Raw genomic sequence first — 21,489 nt, forward strand, 5'->3', positions numbered from 1 at the left:
TCCAAGACACCAAATGAAAGATACACATCTTGTGAATCAAGCCATCATTTCTGATTTTTAAAATGTTTTACAGGGAAGACACAATATGTAAATCTATTAGCTAACCACGTTAGCAAAAGACACCACTTCTTTACTCCACCATTTTTTTACTCCATCAGTAGCTATCACAAATTCGACCAAATAAAGATATAAATAGCCACTAACCAATAAACAACCTCATCAGATGACAGTCTGAGAACATATTTATTGTATAGCATATGTTTTGTTAGAAAAATGTGCATATTTCAGGTATAAATCAGAGTTTACCAAGCGACTAGAATAACTACAGAGACCATCGTGTATTAGCTAATTACTCATCATAAAACATTTCTTAAAAATACACAGCGTACAGCAGATGAAAGACACAGATCTTGTGAATCCAGACAATATTTCAGATTTTCTAAGTGTTTTACAGCGAAAACACAATATAGCGTTATATTAGCTTACCACAATAGCAAATATCACAACAGCATTGATTCAAGGCAAAAATAGCGATAACGTATAAACCACCAAAATATATAAATTTTTTCACTAACCTTCTCAGAATTCTTCAGATGACAGTCCTATAACATCATATTACACAATGCATATAGAGTTTGTTCGAAAATGTGCATATTTAGCGGCACAAATCATGCTTATACAATGAGAATAGTGTCCAAAACCTCAAGCAATCTGTCCGGCGCCATCTTGGAGAGGCACCTATTCTAATCGAAAACTATTCATAAACTTGACTAAAAAAATACAGGTTGGACAGCAATTGAAAGACAAATTAGTTCTTAATGCAATCGCTGGGTTACATTTTTAAAATTAACGTTACTTCAAGCATACAGCGTGCGCTAAAGCGAGACCGCACCATAATTCATGGCGGAATTATTATTTGACATTTGTCAACATAAGTACGAATTAACAGCATAAAGACTGCTTACTATTTCCCGAGCTTCCATCAGAATCTTGGGCAAGGTGTCTTTTCTCCAGAACAATCGTCTTTTGGTTGAAAGATGTCCTCTTGTCCTGTCGAAATAGCCGCTAACGGTAGCCACCCACTGGAGAAGTGTCCAACTCGTGAAAGCGTATGACAAAGAAATCCAGGAAAATCGCAATACACTGATATAAACGGCTATAAATCGGTTTAAATTAACAACATTATGATGTCTTTAACACCTATATCGAATAAAAACAGAGCCGGATATAACTAAGAGCTAAAACAGGAGCTTCTAGCACGACATACCAAGATACTCCCTGCGTCAGAGCGAAGAGTCAAAAGAGGGGACACCTCGTTTCCAAGCAATTTATAAACTTTCAGATCTGCCTAGAGACTCCATTTCAAGTCCCTCTATTCGCTGACACCCAGGGGATGGCGTATGCAGTGCATCTCAACCAATAGAGGACAGGCAAATTAATAAACTGTTCTGGGAACAGCGAGCAGATTTCAGCATTTTCAAATCCTCAAAGGAAAATTGCTCTAAGTCCAGTTCTGTTTCACTCACAGACATAATTCTAACAGTTTTAGAAACTAGAGAGTGTTTTCTATCCAATAGTAATAATAATATGCATATTGTACGAGCAATAATTGAGTACGAGGCAGTTTAATTTGGGCACTATTTTTTCCAATGGTGAAACAGCGCCCCCATATTGACAAGAAGACAAGAGCAACACATAGCAGGGAGCTCCAATATGATCAGTAAACTAGACCGGTTATATAGATCGCTGAAAATGATTGTCAATCATTTCTTGTATTAGTCATCTCAGGGATGGTACATGAAAGATGTAGCAGAAGTAATTTCCGGTTTAACTCCTCACTAAACAGTCTATAGACATGAAATCATAAAATGACACAACTGAGTAGTACAAAATAAAACCACCAAAACTCGCAATCGGAAAAAAACTGTCCGTGAAATCCAAGTCATCTAACCAAAGGTAATAACTGCAGGCAAGCGCGAAATGGATTCAATAGGGTTGGTTGTTTGAAGAGTTAAAATGAAAGACTATTTTTAAATTCGTTTTCAAATGATTTGTTCTGCTTTTAAATTAGTTTTGCTCCTTTTGTTTACAAATCTACAAACGATTCTCTCAAAATCCATCACTTCTCTCATTCTTCACATTTTCAACTTTATTTCTGATGTTTACAATTTATTTTATTTTGAATTCAACACTTAATGCGTGAAATTGACCCCATATTTTTTTCCCAAACAATATACAATATTGTTGCATTCCCACCCCACCCCCATAACATCATAATAAACATCAAGGGTGTTTTACTAAGACATATGCAATGTACACAACTGATAACTGCTCCCCAAAAAACAGGACACTGCCCTTGCCACCAAACTATACTTGATTTTCAGCACAGGGAAAGACCTAAAATGAATAATATATTTACGTGATCAAGACAAAGGAGATGATTGTGGACTACAGGAAAAAGAGGACCGAGCACGCCCCCATTCTCATCTACGGGGCTGCAGTGGAGCAGGTTGAGAGCTTCAAGTTCCTTGGTGTCCACATCACCAAAAAACTTACATGGTCCAAGCAAGACAGTCATGAAGAGGGCATGACAATGCCTTCTCCCCCTCAGGAGACTGAAAAGATTTGGCATGGGTCCTCAGATCCTCAAAAGGTTCTACAGCTGCACCATGGAGAGCATCCTGACTGGTTGCATCATTGACTGGTATGGCAACTGCTTGGCTTCCGACCGCAAGGCACTACAGAGGTAGTGCGTACAACCCAGTACATCCCTGGGGCCAAACTTCCTGCCATCCAGGACCTCTATACCACGCGGTGTCAGAGGAAGGCCCTAAAAATTGTCTAAAACTCCAGCCACCCTAGTCATAAACCGTTCTCTCTGCTACCGCACGGCAAGCGGTAACGGAGCGCCAAGTCTAGGTCCAAGAGGCTTCTAAACAACTTCTACCCCCAAGCCATAAGACTCTTGAACATCTAGTCAAATGGCTTCCTAGACTATTTTCAGTTTCCTTCCTGTATGACTGGCAGGGTATTCAGGGCTGTGTGGTGATCAGTGTCCAACTACAACAGTTCGTTCCAGGCCCATTGACTAACTGGATGATGCTAGGATTCTCCAGTAGTGGAATGGTTAGTTGTCTGGTTGTGAAGGAAAGTCTGTGAAAGAGCTGTCACTAAAGCCTTGTTCACCCTGCAAGCATTCCAGGTGAAGCTGGTTGAGAGAATGCCAAGAGTGTGCAAAGCTGTCATCAAGGCAAAGGGTGGTTACTTTGAAGAATCTCAAATCTCAAATCTATTTTGAATTGTTTAACACTTTTTTGGATACTACATGATTCTATATGTGTTTTTTCATAGTTTTGATGTGTTCACTATTCACGACATTTGGAAAGTTGACCAACAAATTTCCTGTTTCCATCAGGCCTATTTTTTATCTACCATGCACTTTACTCGCAGTAAAAGGGGTTGGATGGAAACTTGATAAGTGTGACCATTTACGGTATCTAGTTGTTGATTCTAAAGAGCAGAAATGTGTGTCTTACTACTCACAATCTTTCCAGTGCCTAATTGGTCTGTGGGTGGAGATTTTTAGGTTGAATGTGGCAAAATGTCCTGCAGGTCACATTCTACATATTCCTTCATATTCCTTTGGAAGTCGGGTAGTATGGCAGATATTAGCTCTGGGTGGTTGGCTGTGAGCAGGCCCTGCAGGAGACATGGAGAGGGACAGAACCGGGGAGGGTGACCTCAGGTTAACTACAGGTTACTTAGAGGGTAGGTCATAGACTACGACTAAGAAGCGTTATGAGGACGTAGCACAACTCCACATGCACATACATTTGAAGAGGATCCCTGGGCTTTGATGGAAAGTAAAGGGGTTGCAGAAGGAGGTGGAGCTGGTCAAGCATGGTGCACAAAGACCACTATCTCACAATCAATCCCCAGCCACCATACACAATGACATATAGCATCTTTGTTTAAGTTTGTCCATTTTAAGAGGCCTCTTTTTGGCCATAGATGGCATATGTCCATAACTGCACCTTCTGATTTGGCCTGGTTTTTATTGGATTGCTCCTCAAGCGGCCATGACAGAAGCCAAACGTGAGTTGGCTTGGGGGTGTGGTTTGATGTGGGTGTTCTTGAGTGTGTCCTTGCCACCTTCAAGACCCAGGAGTAGAGATCAACACCAGGACAAAATGGAGTGTTAAAAAAATATGTTGTTGTTATAGTTTACTCATGTTCTCTGTACCAGACAACACAGTGCCTAACACCTCTTTGCTCTAAAATAAGACCTTGTCCAGGGTCAGGAGTTTTCCCTGGTCAGTTCATGTGGTCAGGAAAACCTCCTTACCCTGCTCATACTTTACAGATATGCCGCTGGGTCAAGGTCAGATCCCATCCCTTTAGCATCACTGTGCTTCCTCTATGTATGAAGGGAGTGAATACTGAATATACATTGCTTTTACACTCTTTGGTTTACTGCTGCTGGCGAGTGTATGTAGTGACCCGCAGTCTAAACTCAGGGTCACTCTCAAATTCCAAATGGGGTTTGAAGGCATTTGTCGGTCCACTTCATCCTCGCACAGGAGAAATACACCCATGGCTGTGCTTTTAAAGAAGATACATGCTTTTAGTATGGAACATGTTATCCCAAGAGAGGAGCCAACCCCCAGCTGGCTGGATGTCCTTTGGTTGGTGGACCAATCTTGATACACACGGGACACTGTTGAGCGTCAAAAACCCAGCAGCGTTGCAGTTCTTGACAGACTCAAATCGGTGTGCTTGGCACCTACTACCATACCCCATTCAAAGGCACTTCAATACTTTGTCTTGCCCATTCACCCTCTGAATGGCACACATACACAATCCATGTCTCAATAGTCTCAAGGCTTAAAAATCCTTCACTAACCTGTCTCCTCCTCTTCATCTACACTGTGACATCAATAAGGGATCATAGCTTTCACCTGGATTCACCTGGTCCATCTATGTCATGGGAAGAGCACTCATGTTTTGTACACTCAGTGTATATTACACTGCTAATTAATTTGGCAGGCAGCAATGTTGTATTTCACACTAGAAACTCTGAATTCAATATACTGTATATGATTCATCAAGCCCTTCTCTGCCAAGGCAGAGTTTGAGGAAGATGTAAGTACGCATTTCACCTGTTCTACTCAGCGCATGGGATAAATACATTGATTCGATTTTCTGATAGAATATATTTGTTGCCATCTTGAGGCCTTTTCTACCTCTTTCAGGGCCGTGCCAATTAAATAAATATGTGAATGTCATGCAACTTCAGACCTTCTAACACCAATATAGCTTTTGTTGAGCAAGCAAATATCGCCATCAAGTTGACATACATCAATTCACTTTTACTCATTTACATTATTTCTACTATAATATAAAGCTCCATAATGAATATCTTAATACTGCACTATGGATACCATTATATACCCTTATAGAAGTCATAAAATGACTAAGCCTAGTTCATACCCTTCGTGTGCAACACAAGAACGCTTCACAAAATGCTGATCCTGCGTTCTTGTGTAGAGTGTTTTTTGTGTAGCTGCTTGTAGTTATTTCTTGTGTACGTATGTAGGGTATAAACTACGCTTTAGTCCCATGTCATCAAATGAATACCTAAATTAAAATGAACAATTATGAAAGATACAATATTAATCAAAATCTGCAATACAAATGGTTTATTAAAACATCCATTAAAAAGTATGTAAGTGATTGAAAAATAAAATACATAGTTCCTCAAAGCCCAAAAGGTTTAGCACCACTTTCCTAATCGTAAGAGTAGAAGCTGCTGTCGGCCTACCCTCCTTGTAATTCTTTAATTTAGGCTAAATATCTACATCAAATGTAGAGGCTGCAATGGACGTGGATCAATGATTACAATAGGGAGATGGCATCAGATGTACAGCACATCTAAATTGGTTGGGCTTCTTAGCTTATCTTCCTAATCACAGGAGAAGCTGTAGATGTCTGAATGACATTTAGAAGCTCACATTCCTAGTTACAGGAGTGGGAGCTAATAAGGGATCAAAAGACCCAGATGGAATTTTGGTGTTGAGTAGCCTATAGTGGATCTTCCTTAAGGAGTATAAACTAATGGTAAGCTAGTCCACTGACAGCCTGGTTCAAATAGAGCAGCATTAGGGGACTCAAAATGAAAACAGAAATTAACAACAAAAATAAAAATGTTGTATTGAGGCCAGTTGTGGTGTTCTCCTCAGATGTAGCCTGGCAAAAGCAACTGACATGGGCTGCACGTCATCCAGGCTATCCATCAGAGGACCCAGAGGACTTGCAGGTGACCAAGCGTTTCCAGGCCTTCTGGACTCCCCAGAAGAAGCCCCGGATGCCTTTCCTCATCTTGGATAATTTAACTGGCAAGAAGATGAAAATATGTAAGAATTTCAGATGGACAATTGTCTGATAAAACAATAATTTATTACTTCTTTATACTATAATTGTCCCATAAGAACATTTCCCCCCAGGAACACTCACTCATAGGTGGAGAATCCACAGCAATGTACATCTCTGGCTGGTCTGTAGTGTCTTTAAGGACAATGCTCATCTTGGACTGTGATCAGAATTCAAAGATGCACAATTAAACATCAATTTCACTTCCTTTACATATTCCTATAATTATACAACTATATTTACTGGTGCCGATATCAAAAAGCACAACCAATGACCATTCAAGAGTAATCTGAGCTTGTCTTACCTTTCTGCCGGTGGCATAATGCACCCCCTCAGATTCCGCATCCTCCACATCATCCCTGCATGAGTCTTCAAGGTCTGAGGTCTCGTGGTCATATGGGTTGGGCACTGAGGGTTTCAAGATGGCCAGTAGCTTGTGGGAAACAATGTCAGAGACAAAGGAAAGCATCTCCTGATCCTCAAATAAATCGTCAATTTTCAAGGAGCGTTTCAAACGCTTGACCTTCCCAAGGTCAGTGTAGATGGCATCTGCCAGCTTCGATGTCATCTTAGAATTGAAACTTTTTTGCTGGCTTCCCATTTCCTCAATCAGATATTTGGCCACCTCATCATCGAACAATCGGATCAGCTCAGTCACCAGATCACTGATCTGGATGCGCTGATGTTTGTTGGTCCTTTTTGGCATACGGCATATCTTCTTGACAAGCTTCATCAGGACTTCTTCTAATATAAGCTCCCTAATGAAGCTGCTGGAACCGGATGTCACTTGATCCACAGTGGACCACTCCGGCTGTTCAATCTCAGTCTTGATGCTGCTCTGCTCAGCTTTCTTATTCAAAGATTGACGGGTTGTCATTTCATTAAACAAGGCTGTCAATTCTTTCAAGTTGAGTGTAGATTCCAGATTTTTGGTGCCTTGAAGTTTGGATGGTGCATCCATAATTCCGTTCGTGACAAGACAGACAATGTCCTTGTGCAGCTTGGGTGCCTTGTGGCACAGTATCTTCTGTAGGGCTTCCTCTGTGCCATAGCGTTGCATCAACTTTCTATGCACAGACAGCACCAACTGAAAGATGTCTGTTGCCTTCAGGCAGACATTTGCTTCCCTCCACCTGTTAGTCACCCTCACCCACAGAGCACTGGACAGCTTGTTGGTCACATCCTCAACTAGGGTCCAGCTGGCCAGTTTATCCTGGGTCCGAGGAACAATCAGAGCGCGCAGCCGGACAATGATATCCATCACCGCCTCTACGTGAACAATAATATACACCGGTTGGGATGTCTTCACCTCAGCCGAGCCACATCGGCTCTTAACCGTGACCTTGTCCTGGTCTGTCCTTAGGCAGATGTCTGAGGAGAGCGGCCGGACAGAGACTTTAGGTACGATTGAACCCAGACGGTTGACTTCCCTGGTGACTGCACTCGCAATGGCTGTTGTCATCTCCCCGCTGCCGCGCCTCAAAGCTCGCCTCAGAGCATCAGGAGAGCCCATGTGCTCCTCCAGCTCTCTGCAGAGGGCACTTACAATCCTTGCACTTGAGGGGCGGGAGTACGGCGTCTTGAGATCCTTGGTCATTTCCAATGCTGAGGTAACGTCTGGGGAATCGGACAGGTCCCGAAGGACAGAAACCACCATGTCCATTGCCACATCAGAGAGAGTGGTGGTTGGGGATGACACAGGTGATGCAAAGTCCTCTGAGTAAAGTTCATACCCATGAAGCAGCTTGGTGATCAGGTCTACAACCACCTCTGGTGTGGAATGTAGACTGGGAGAGTCGTTGGCGGAGGTCTCAATCATACAGGATTCAATTTCACTCAAAGCCCTTCTGACCATGATGTTTGTCTCAGAGTCATCGGGTACATGGTTCTCTTTGAGAGGTTTGATACCTGCCTCACACAGCTCTTTCACATGGATGTTGTCGGAAGACATCACTGCTTCTTGAATAGTAGGTTGTTGATTGGCTATGGTTGTAGCCATGATTGTTCTTACCATCAGAGGACAAAGCTTCGCAATCAGTTCATACTGTGGCTTAAAGCTCTCAGAGCGGCTGTCGTTCATGGGTAACTCAGGGATGTCAAGGCCCTGAAATAGCATCTTCCGTATCAGTTTGCCCACTACACCCTCCAGCAGGCAATTAGTAGGGCTCGGGGTCTCATTCCCTCTGTCACTGGTGCTGGAAGGTAACTTGCTTCTTGTGAAGGCCATGAATGGCCTCACTTTGCGCAATACAACCCTCAACAGGCAACTCCTCCACTGCAATCGTGTGCACAACCACATTGACATCGTTGGTGTGGGGTCCAATCAAAAGCTTCTTATAGGTTGGGTCTGTGACATATTGTAAAACACCCCCGCCTGTCTTTAAGTTCTGAGCTTTATCTCCAAATGTCCTATCCAGGAGACACAATACTGACTCAGATAGTGGGTCAGTGAACTCCTGGAGCTCTAGGCTGCTCTCAACTTCAAAGGGGCTGAGGCTGCAGCTGATCTGGGAGCTGTAATAAGAAGCCTGCAGCTCTCTCTTGGACTCCAATGTGTCATGCAGCTTTGGATATAAGGCATCTGCAATGGAGTCTGTGAGCCGCTCATCCAAATTAACAGAGAAAATATTATTCAGGCTTTTGTTGGAAGCCTCCTCTTTGGTTTTCCTCAGGATGTCCCGCACAGCTTCCCTTGGGGCAGAACCAGAAGTGCAAGCATGTCCATTGGATGGTGTCTGGGTGCCAGTAAGGGATTCCTTGATCAAGAAACTCTGGAGTTCAGTGGCCACTTCCTTACACATCTCCCTTCTGATCTTCAGAACAGCAGGTGTCAGTGTAGCCTTCTCTGAGGTCAAAGGTGTCAGAACTCTGGTCAAAGTTGAGGGGCATCTGAGATGATCACCCAGACCCTCTAAGTCATCAGAGCAGGACACCTTGGCAACTTGAAATAAAACCGAACTAATAAGGTTCTGAGCCACAGCAGATGATTTTGCTGATGCTGCCTGGAGTGTCTCTAAACTAACCTGCTTGGAGGCAGCCATCTTTGTTGTTGCCCTGGTAATGATGTTACTCACAGGCTTGATGGAGTAGCTCATAAACTGGGATCTCAGGCTTTCAAAGACTCCCTTCACTCTTTCTGCCTTCAGGTCTTTGTCAGTGGCAAATACACACGACTGAACAGCATGGAGAGATACAGGGAGAGGAAAGCCCAAGGGTGAAGCCACATCTGTGATATGGATGGAGGACTCTGAGGGTGTCCCATCAAGGCGCCTCTGCAGCAACTTTATCATCTCCAGGACTCTGGCATTGTCCTGTGGTGAGATGGAGCACTCTCCTGAGAGGTTCTCACTGTCTAGTGTGTTCTGGATTCCAAGCAGTGTTGTGCTGAGTATCCTCCTGTCATGGGGAAGCACTCCCCTCAGTGCAGAAGAGGACCGACTCTGTGGTGCTGGTGTGCTGCATGGTGTTGATGCACCAGAGACGTCACTTCCACTGTCATCATCTTTTTTGGTCCTCATTATAATAAGGATTTCGTCAATGATCTCATCACTGTAGACTTCTAAGTCCTCTGTGATAACATGGGCCGTTGGGGTGGCAATACTCAGAGTACGACCCCCAAGAAGTTTGAAGGACGTCTCCGACCCACTGCCAAGAGGGCCAACAGACACACATTGCAGTGTTTCGCTGGATGATGAAGAACAACTGGAGGAGAGATCAAGCAGCTCCTCGTCCAAAGTCGGAGAGGAGGAAAAAATTCCCTCCATTTTCAGGACAGAGATAACATCCGCAAGTGTTGAATCTACAAGGTCCTCACCTAATGGGCTACTCCTTAAGTGGCTGACAAACACCCTTGTAGGAGAATGGGAGACTGTGGTGGGAGATGGAGAGCCCTTCTCACCAATCACACTTGACCGCGCCTCCACAATTGCTAAAGACTGGGAGATGACGGAACATACAAGTCCGCCAGCCCGCTCAATAATGGAGGGGAGGGAAACATCCAAAGGGGCTGGAGGTGTCACACTCCCTCCTTGGCCATTTCTATCTTGGCTGAGGCAGATCGACGAGACCTCAGTAGCATATTGATTCTCCCGCTTAGGGCTCCTGCTAGAGTCAGGTCCAGGAACAGTTGAAATAGAGCTCACAGCCAGGGAGCAAGGAATGTCACTCCTTCTGTCTAAAAGCTTGATAGAGCATGAGGAGGGGCGGCTGCTGGAGGGGAGGTTGGTGTTGGTCTCTTCGCTGGAGAGTAAGGAGGAGAAAGGGGCCAAGGTCAGTTTGACAGGGATGACATGCCCACGACCTACCACAGCAGATAAGGTTCCAGAGTAGTCAGTGGCAGTAGGTGGTTTAGCAGATTGTAATTTAGCAAGTAGTGGTTTAGCAGATTGTAGTTTAGCAGGTGGTGGTTTAGCAGATTGTGGTTTAGCAGGTGGTGGTTTAGCAGATCGTAGTTTAGCAGGTGGTGGTTTAGTAGGTGGTGGTTTAGCAGGTGGTGGTTTAGCAGATGGTGGTTTAGCAGATGGTGGTTTAGCAGATGGTGGTTTAGCAGGTGACGGTTTAGCAGGTGACGGTTTAGCAGGTGACGGTTTATCAGATGGTGGTTTAGCAGGTGATGGTTTAGCAGGTGGCGGTTTGGCAGATTGGGGCCTGGTAGAACGTGGCCAAGTAGCCAGGAGGTTCTTAGTAGAGATCTGACTGGAGGAAGAGTGTGCTCGTTCCTCACTGGACAGAGAACTGCTGCTACAACAAGTTTTGACTGGTTCTTCAATGGAGATTGGGGAGGACTTACTGTCAGGACTCTGAGTGAGACAGATCACATTGACTTTGGAGAGTAGGGAGGTACAGCTGACAGAGCCCTGGGTTGAATCTTCGTTGGTGTCTTTGCTGATGGAGAGCATACTCTCTGCATCACTTTCTGAAGCTCTCAGCCTTATAAGGTCAACCAAGGCAGGGATCAGGATGCTATTTACCTCCTCCAATACTGAGCTAGTTATGTGCCCAATCATGAGCAGCAAGTCCCTAACAGTAATCTGTATTAATGAAAACAGAAAGGTACATCAACGGAATTGATTAAGATTTACAGTATGTTGGAAATCAAAACACATGTTAATCCATATCCAAAATATTTTTAAAGTAAATATAACAAGTATACCTTTCATTTTTTGTTGTTGCAATTATTCTATATCAAATGTGTGGTCTCCATTGTTGCAACTTAATCATCTTCCTCATCTAGACTTTTTACATTTACCAAAGTGGCAAACGCATATTACATCATATCATCCAAATACAGTGGCAAGACAAAGTATATGAACCCTATTGGAATTATCTGAATTTCTGCATGAATTGGTCATAAAATTAGATTTAATCTTCATCTAAGTCACAACAACAGATTAACACATTCTGCTTAAACTAATAACACACAAATTATTGTATTTCTCTTGTCTCTACTGAATACATCATTTAAACATTCACAGTGTAAGTTGAAAAAAGTATGTGAACCCCGAGGCTAATGACTTCTCCAAAAGCTAATTGGAGTCAGCTAACCTGGAGTACAATCATTGAGACGAGATTGGAGATGTTGGTTAGAGCTGCCTGCCCTAAAAAAACTCACAAAATTTGAGTTTGCTATTCACAAGAAGCATTGTCTGATGTGAACCATGCCTCAAACAAAAGAGATCTCAGAAGACCCAAGATTAAGAATTGTTGACTTGCATAAAGCTGGAAAGGGTTACAAAAGTATCTCTAAAAGCCTTGATGTTCATCACTCCACGGTTACACAAACTGTAGATAAATGTAGAAAGTTCAGCGCTGTTCCTACTCTCCCTAGGAGTGGCCGTCCTGCAAAGATGACTGCAAGAGCACAGCGCAGAATGCTCAATGAGGTTAAGCAGAATCTTAGAGTGTTAGCTGAAGACTTAAAGAAATCTCTGGAACATCCTAACATCTCTGTTGACGAGTCTACGATACGTAAAACACTAAACAAGAATGGTGTTCATGGGAGGACACCATGGAAGAAGCCACCGACTGTCCAAATAAAAACATTGCTGCACGTTTGAAGTTTGCAAAAGAGCATCTGGATGTTCCACAGCGCTACTGGCAAAATATTCTGTGGAGAGATGAAACTAAAATTTTGTTGTTTGAAAGGAACACACAACACTGTGTGGAGAAAACAAAAGCACAGCACACCAATATCAAAACCTCATCCCAACTGTAAAGTATGGTGAAGGGAGCATCATATCATGGTTTGGAGCTGCTTTGCTGCCTCGGGGTCTGGACAGCTAGCTATCATCAATGGAAAAATGTATTGCCAAGTTAATCAAGACATTTTGTTGGAGAATTTAAGGTTGTTCGCCAATTGAAGCTCAACAGAAGTTGGGTGATGCAACAGGACAACGACCCAAAACACCGAAGTAAATAAACAACAGAATGGCTACAACAGAAGAAAATATGCCTTCTGTAGTGGCCCAGTCAGAGTACTGACCTCAACCCGATTGAGATGCCGTGGCAGGGCCTCAAGAGAGAGCTTCACACCAGACATCCCAAGAATATTGCTAAACTGAAACAGTTTTGTAAAGAGGAATGGTATAAAATTCCTCCTGACCGTTGCGCAGGTCTGATCTGCAACTACAGAAAACGTTGAGGTTATTGCTGCCAAAGTAGGGTCAACCATTTATTAAAACCAAGGGTTCACATAAACTCAGCAAAAAAAGAAACGTCCTCTCACTGTCAACTATATTTATTTTCAGCAAACTTAACTTCTTCTTAATAGGGGGGGGGGCGCTGTTTTCACTTTGGGGAAAAATCGTGCCCAAATTAAACGGCTTCGTACTCTGTTCTAGATCCTACAATATACATATTATTATTACTATTGGATAGAAAACACTCTGAAGTTTCTAAAACTGTTTGAATTATATCTGTGAGTAAAACAGAAATCATTTGGCAGCAAACTTCCAGACAGGAAGTGAACATTCTGAAAAAGGGGCTCTGTGTCAGGGCCTGCCTATTCAACTGGCTTATATTTATGGATCTGTATGCACTTCATACGCCTTCCACTAGATGTCAACAGGCAGTAGAAGGTTGAATGGGTGTCTAGCTTGATGTGAGGCCGAATGAGAGCTTTTGGAGTAACAGGTCCGCTCTTTTGTCAGTAGTCAGCTGTGCACAAGGGAACCTCACATTGTCTTCTGAAATGCGTTCGGTTTACACGACGAAATGCTCCGGCTCTGATTTTATTGGATACATATGAGAAAAACATCATAAAGTAGGATTTTTCAACCGAGTTTGACCAGTTTATTCAACGTTTATTGGGACTTTTGGAATTTTTCGTTCCAGGCGCAAACATTTCTTGGACACGTGAGCTCCACATGGCTAGCCAAAGTTGCTAATTCGACAGAAGAAATGGACATTCTAAAAACAAACAACGATTTATTCTGGAACAAGGACTCCTTGCACAACATTCTGATGGAAGAACATCAAAAGTAAGACAATATTTATGATGTTATTTCGTATTTTATGTTGGCTCCAACAAGGTGGAGAATTGTAGGGCGCTGTCTCACAATATTGCATGCTGTATGTTGTACTAAAGTTATTTTAAAAAATCTAACACAGCGGTTGCATTAAGGACCAGTGTATCTTTCATTTGCTGTACAACATGTATTTTTCATAAATGTTTTATGATGAGTATTTATGTATTTCACATTGCTCTCTGTAATTATTCTGGCTGTTTGGTGCTATTTGTGATGGTGGCTGCAATGTAAAACTACAATTTATACCTCAAATATGCACATTTTCGAACAAAACATAAATGTATTGTATAACATGATGTTATAAGACTGTCATCTGATGAAGTTGTTCAAGGTTAGTGATTAATTTTATCTCTATTTGTGGGTTTTGTGAAAGCTACCTATGCGGTGGAAACATGGTGAAAACATGGCGTTGTGTGTTTGGCTATTGTGGTGAGCTAATATGAATACATAGTGTTTTTGCTGTAAAACATTTTAAAAATCGGAAATGATGGCTGGATTCACAAGATGTTTATCTTTCATTTGCTGTATTGTACTTCTGATTTCATGAAATTATATATGTGTAAATAATTGTATGAGCATACAAGATTGAACAACTGAGACATAAACTGAATATGTGGCTAACAGAAATGGAATAATGTGTCCCTGAACAAAGGGGGGGTTCAAAATCAAAAGTAACAGTCAGTATCTGGTGTGGCCACCAGCTGCATTAAGTACTGCAGTGCATCTCCTCCTCATGGACTGCACCAGATTTGCCAGTTCTTGCTGTGAGATGTTACCCCACTCTTCCACCAAGGCACCTGCAAGTTCCAGGACATTTCTGGAGGGGATGGCCCTAGCCCTCACCCGCCGATCCAACAGGTCCCAGACGTGCTCAATGGGATTGAGATACGAGCTCTTCGCTGGCCATGGCAGAACACGGACATTCCTGTCTTGCAGGAAATCTCGCACAGGACGAGCAGTATGGCTTGTGGCATTGTCATGCTGGAGGGTCATGTCAGGATAAGCCTGCAGGAAGGGTACCACATGAGGGAGGAGGTTTTCTTCCCTGTAACGCACAGCGTTGACACTGCCTGGAATAACAACAAGCTCAGTCCGATAATGCAGTGACACACCGCCCAAGGCAATGACAGACCCTCCACCTCCAAATCGATCCCGCTCCAGAGTACAGGCATCGGTGTAACGCTCATTCCTTCGACGATAAACGCGAATCCGACCATCAACCCTGGTGAAACAAAACCATGACTCGTCAGTGAAGAGCACTTTTTGACAGTCCTGTCTGGTCCAGCGATGGTTGGTTTGTGCCCATTGGCGACGTTGTTGCCGGTTTCCTTACAACAGGCCTACAAGCCCTCAGTCCAGCCTCTCTCAGCCTATTGCGGACAGTCTGAGCACTGATGGAGGGGTTGTGCGTTCCTGGTGTAACTCGGGCAGTTGTTGTTGCCATCCTGTACCTGTCCCGCAGGTGTGATGTTTGGATGTACCAATCCTGTGGAGGTGTTGTTACACGAGGTCTGCCACTGCGAGGACGATCACCTGTCCGTCTTGTCTCCCTGTAGCGCTGTCTTAGGCGTCTCACAGTACAGACATTGCAATGTATTGCCCTGGCCACATCTGCAGTCCTCATGCCTACTTGCAGCATGCCTAAGGCACGTTCACACAAATGAGCAGGGACCCTGGACATTTTTCTTTTGGTGTTTTTCAGAGTCAGTAGAAAGGCCTCTTTAGTTTCCTAAGTTTTCATAACTGTGACCTTAATTGCCTATCGTCTGTAAGCTGTTAGTGTCTTAACGACCGTTCCACAAATGCATGTTCATTCATTGTTTATGGTTCATTGAACAAGCATGGGAAACAGTGTTTATACCCTTTACAATGAAGATCTGTGAAGTTATTTGGATTTATACGAATTATCTTTGAAAGACAGGGTCCTAAAAAAGGGAGGTTTATTTTTTTGCTGAGTGTACTTTTTCCACCCTGCACTGTGAATGTTTACACGGTGTGTTCAATAAAGACATGAAAAAGTAAAATTATTTGTGTGTTATTAGTTTAAGCAGACTGTGTTTGTCTATTGTTGTGACTTAGATGAAGATCAGATAACATTTTATGACCAATTTACACAGAAGTCCAGGTAATTCCAAAGGGTTCACATACTTTTTCTTGCAACTGTACTTGGATATGGATTTCCCAGGAGATGGGAGACAGGGAAGCAGTAATATGTCTACAGCCCCCAAAGAGTGAAAGCTGGGAACATGTTCATGACCAAAATGACCTACCACTGACGGGCTAGCTGAATGTGGTGAGCAGGTCGTCACAGTCGACAAGGTTCCAGAGTGATCAGAGTCACTGCTAGGTCTTTCAGTTGGTGGTCTGGCATAACGTGGTCTGGCAGTATGTAGCCTAGCAACCTCGAGGTTCTTAGTCGAGATCTGACTGGAAAGAGTGTCCATCGAGGAGGTGGAGTGTTTGAAGGGAGAGTCCATTACCAGAGGTGTGTGTGTCTCCATGCCCAGGGGTCTCCAATCTCCCATCTGGCTACCAGGCTAAGAGAGACGGGTGAGAGAGAGAGGCAAATGGATGAAGATACCAACAGAAACACTGAGGTCCTACTGCTGCTTAAGCAACTATGAGTTGATATCAGCCCTAGGAGTGCCGCTGTTCCATCCTTACCTGTCCAATCACCGACCAGCGGATTCGGCGCTCCAGGCGCAGCTCCCTGCACACTTCTCTTTCCAGCTCCTCAAGCCTGAGGCGTCGTTTCACATCCCAAGCCAGTTCGGCCAAGTGAAGGTTCTTCCCCTCTTCCATTTCACTCTGAAACCTTCACATACAAGGGAACATCAAACATGATTTACCTTCATTTTTCTACAACTCAAACTGTCCACCATATCTATTTCTTAAGTTATTGCTAGATAGGAGGTCAACGTGATTCCACACCTTTGCTTATGTTTTTTTAACACATTTGGGTAAAAGATTCTAATAACACTCACGTGTTCTTGAAGTAGTTTCTACCCTTGGCAATGAGCCATTCTCTAATATCCGTCAGTGAGATGTGGGAAGGAACCTCCCCTTGCTGCTGCAAGACTAGGAACTGCTTCAAAAGATTTTTCTGACAGAGAGAGAGAGAGATTCATTTGCACCCTTGCCTTCCACAAGTTTTTCCTGGTGTTGTCACGTGATCAGAAAACCCTTTCCCGATCCATGAGCGACAGCAAGTTACATACACAGTTGAAATAAAACGCATGGAAAGGTGTGTCTTACAATATAGCTTTTGTGTTTTTATAATTGTGCATCTAGAAAGTAGACCACTCTAACCTGCTGGGCACAGCACTGCTTCTCCCACAGCAACTGAACTGACTTGATGTAGCTACTGTAGCGATTGTACTCTTTACACGTACACAGCACCTGAAAGGGAGGAGCCACAAAAGAGCCATTTTTAGAGGAAGTTCATGTGTACAAACACCCAATCCCAAATCTACCTCTAACCTCTACCCCAATATTGATTGATTTTGCCTTTATTTAACCAGGTAAGACATTAAGAACACATTCTCTTTTACAACCTGCACTAACAATGACCATATGCACTTGTAGATTTGGATTTGTGTAAACTAAGCAAAATGGCAAACATTTCACCTAGCCATCATATTGCTTACACCTGTCCAATTTTCTCAGTTCCATATAAGTGTCACTTTAAGATTTTGGAAAGAAAAAGGAGGTTTGCCATGCCTTCTCATTTGAGGTGATGAGGCCTTGCTTCACCAGCCGCTTCTTCCTTTCCGGATGGCGGAAAAAACTCTTCAGGTGTTTGTCGTGGAGGCAGTTATAACTAACATCCATGACTCTCATGTTGGGGTCCAACAGGTCAAACCCGGGGGTCTCCTGATGGAGCTGTGGATTGTGTTTTAACAAACCTCAATGTCAGGGCAATGGATACTACAGTGGGAATGGTTGTGGAATTAGGACTGGAAATGGGAAGGAAGTCATTAAAAATATATAATTAGTAACATTTCATTTGAAAGAAATTGAGGATCTCAGATCATTTGGAATGTCATACTATCACACTAACCTTCTCCCCCAGTTTTCCTCTGAAGAATACAGGGAATGTCCTCTCTGGGGCTTCCTGTAACCCCTACAAATACAGAGACAATCATGACAAAACTTTTTAGACGTGGGGTTTTGATAGTAGACCCCATCCCTGTCACTTGGTTTGCAATAATTCCACCTTTTGCCAATTCACTTTGCATGAAAAATGTTGAATCAAGCTCATATCTAAAACACATTTGTTTGATCCATTTACATTGTTAAACTATTCTTAAAGTAGTCAACTAGCCGTAGGACTACATGATGACTGATTCTGTAGGCTACATATTCATCTCATAGACTTTCATCATCCATCTTTAGAATTATACTAATGTGAAGCGATATTAATATGAAGAACGAACAGAGCATTATCCTAGGCCTACTCACATTTTCTTCTTCTTTGCCCACACTTTTTGACATAGTAGGCATATTGACTAATATTGTAAACAAGTGATGTCATAACTGAAACTTGATTATCCTGTGTCTCCAGAAAAGGTAGGCCCTATGCCCCCCAAACGTCCGCTATCTGATAGACCTATGTTGTTGTACTGATATAAACACTATGAAAGGATATTGTAGCCTTAACCTATTGATATAGTCTACAGGCTTATTTATGGTGTGCCCGCTCCATAAAGCGCAGCTCCAGTTGTGCCTGGGCTTGCTGCAACAGGTGCACTCTGTTGCCAAGCCTTCCACAGAATCATACCTCAACCCTAAAATGTGATCCACATGTATTCGATTTCGAAACTGTCAAGTTATTTGCAGTGATCGATTTAAAGCATTATCACGACTAACAGGCTGACTACACCAAATGAATTTAGAAATCTATATTATTCAATTATTGCACCCACACTGCTTGGGCGCGCCAACGAGCGTCTGCATAGCAAAGGGCTAAAATAGAAGTCAGTTCTATTTCTGATGCAGATCGCACTGCAAGTCCTGCCTCTCCCATCTCCTCATTGGTTTATAGAAGCAGGTACCCACGTGCCATCTCATTGGTTATACCCAAGTGGGTGACTGAAAAACGAACGAGGTCAGTGGCGGTAACGCACCTAATTTATGAAAGTTGCCAATCGCAATATAAAATCAAGAGAAGAAAAAGCCTGGAAGGAGGAGAGATGACTAGAAACGATTCGGTTGACCGTTTTATGTGTGAATTAATTGGTGGAGTAGAGGACCTTGGTTCACATAGGGTCATGTCTGGCGAGTCAGTGGACACGTTTCCTGCCTCTATTGTATTGTGTTTTGGAGAAAATGGGGGCCGTATTAGCAGTAACTGCAAAAGGTTACTGTGAAACCAAGGTAAATGGCAGTAACTGAACTTAGTGCTTTTTAGCTTGGTTTCAACCTGCCCTTGGCTGCAGTTACTGCGTTTTACCTTGGTATCATTTCATTTTATTCTGATAGTGATGCAATCGAACCTGTATGACACTGACTGACAGCTACACACACATACATTGCTAATCTAGGGATACAACACCATGGCACAGCATTCCCAAGGGGGAAATGATGGTTGAACTTGCTCTGAAACGCCGATATCCAGACACTGGTAAGAACTAGCTAGCTAAGTAGATCCGACATCAAAATTAATTAGCTAGCTAGTAAGCTAAGCTAGCTAGCGAGCATAGACTAACAATGCGACCTGCTCTCATAAGATATCTGCAATTGATACTAACGTCAATCTATTAGCCATATAATGAATTATTTTCTGAAATTTCATCTGATGGGTTCTCTGAATCAGTACACCATACACACGATTTCTAGCCAGTGACAGCCACCTAGCTAAAACTGACGCGCCCCTACCAAAAGGTCAAAACCTACCTAGCTAGCATTAGCATGAAGCAATAGATTTGTGCTACATGTTCCCATAAGAGATGATCAACAGTTTATACTAGCTTCAATCTATTATACCTATAATTAATATAATCCTTGTAGTTGTATTCTGACATTCAATGGGTTATTTGAATCTGTAACGTTACACCACACACACGATCTCTAGCCAGCTGACGGTCAGTTGGACGTGCACCCCATACTGAATTGTCAAAAGCCACGCACACTCGTTTTCCGGATGAGCGCGCAAACAGCATTGCTAGCTCATTAATAATATATCTACTCACATGTTCAGGGTTTCTGGTTTTCTTTTATATTCCAGTATTGCGTGACTGTCCTGGTCAGGAAAGTTAAAATCCCAAATTGTATCCATCCCCTTTGTTGGTGGCATATGTTATTAGTACAACAAGCGTTGACATGCCAAACGTGTGCTCAATGTGTCTGCTTCAGTGGCATCTTTACATGAATGCGGAAAAAACTGTTTTGCATGACTTCCACCAATCCCTGTGGTCTAGATGATTAGTATCTATGCGGATCAAAATTGCCTTGTGAGGGTGTATTAGGACAGTACAACCACGTCAATACTAGGTTTTATTCCTGTTAATGTCCTTCCATGTAATTGTTTTGTTATTTGTAAATAAAAATGAATATGTAAGAGCCTTTTTGGGAGCAGGGGATTTACACATAACCTCAGACATGCACCCTTTTCCATACATTTTTCAGTGTAATCAATACAAAAACGGTCGACAGTCAATCATTTCAAGGCTAGGCCTATAGCGATAGAAATTGACTTACTTTTCGGGCCTCGTCGCTGTCCATGCTACAGGTCTAGTCTACGTTGGTCTCCAAAATGAGCCGGTAAAACATCGTACTTCATCTGAGGTTGCCAAATCTTGAATGCTACTGAATATTAAACTGGCTTAGAAATAAGAATGAAGAGAAATTCAAAACTACAATTGAAATTATTGCGTCACAATACCAGGCAGCCGTTGGCAGTGTACCCATGAGTTTACCAGTCAATTTCCAGGGTTAGAGTTCCAAGCCCATTCTATTCATTCTTATTTCTGTGAGCCCAGGCCTACCCCCATTATGGTGTAATTTGCAGTCCACATCATTAAGCATAAATCATAGACCACAGACGCTGAGACGCACTATTTTGCTGAAAATATATAGATTTTACCCTTTGGTGTAAACTATACAGTACCAGTCAGAAGTTTGGATGCACCCACTCATTCAAGGGTTTTTCTTTATTTTTACTATGTTCTACATTGTAAAATAGTGAAGACATCAAAACTATGAAACACATATGGATTCATGTAGTAACCAAAAAAGTGTTAAACAAATCAAAATATATTTTATATTTGAGATTCTTCAAAGTAGCCACCCTTTGCCTTGATAACAGCTTTGCACACTCTTGGCATTCTATCAGCCAGCTTCACCTGGAATGCTTTTCCAACAGTCTTGAAAGAGTTCCCACATATGGTGAGCAATTGTTGGCTGCTTTTCCTTCACTCTGCGGTCCAATTAATCTCAAACCATCTCAATTGGGTTGAGATCAGGTGATTGTGGAGGCCAGGTCATCTTGTGCATCACTCCATCACTCATCTTGGTCAAATAGCCCTTACACAGC

The 21,489-nt window shown here is 42.8% G+C and overlaps 1 protein-coding gene across 5 annotated transcripts; it reads right to left on the reverse strand.

Moving 5' to 3' along the window:
- Positions 1–5,672: 5,672 nt before the first annotated feature.
- Positions 5,673–21,208, reverse strand: LOC129847031 (fibrous sheath-interacting protein 2-like). 5 transcript variants are annotated; one of them, XM_055914805.1, is made up of 10 exons: positions 20,655–21,202; positions 18,016–18,078; positions 17,676–17,837; positions 17,265–17,354; positions 16,940–17,058; positions 16,620–16,770; positions 16,226–16,492; positions 6,734–6,862; positions 6,514–6,589; positions 5,673–6,392 (listed from the first exon to the last, which is right to left on the reverse strand). In XM_055914805.1, exons 1-10 carry the CDS (start codon positions 20,676–20,678, stop codon positions 6,286–6,288), a joined length of 1,188 nt encoding a protein of 395 aa, XP_055770780.1. In that variant the 5' UTR covers positions 20,679–21,202; the 3' UTR covers positions 5,673–6,285. The 5 variants fall into 5 exon arrangements, with proteins under 5 accessions (XP_055770780.1, XP_055770779.1, XP_055770777.1 ...); XM_055914802.1 differs by lacking the exons at positions 5,673–6,392; positions 6,514–6,589; positions 6,734–6,862 and adding an exon at positions 8,516–11,459 and having other exon boundaries at positions 20,655–21,198; XM_055914803.1 differs by lacking the exons at positions 5,673–6,392; positions 6,514–6,589; positions 6,734–6,862; positions 20,655–21,202 and adding exons at positions 8,516–11,459; positions 20,147–20,409.
- Between the last annotated feature and the right edge of the window lie 281 nt (positions 21,209–21,489).

Source organism: Salvelinus fontinalis, unplaced genomic scaffold, assembly GCF_029448725.1.
Source record: "Salvelinus fontinalis isolate EN_2023a unplaced genomic scaffold, ASM2944872v1 scaffold_0679, whole genome shotgun sequence".
In the NCBI taxonomy this organism is placed as follows: Eukaryota; Metazoa; Chordata; class Actinopteri; order Salmoniformes; family Salmonidae; genus Salvelinus; species Salvelinus fontinalis.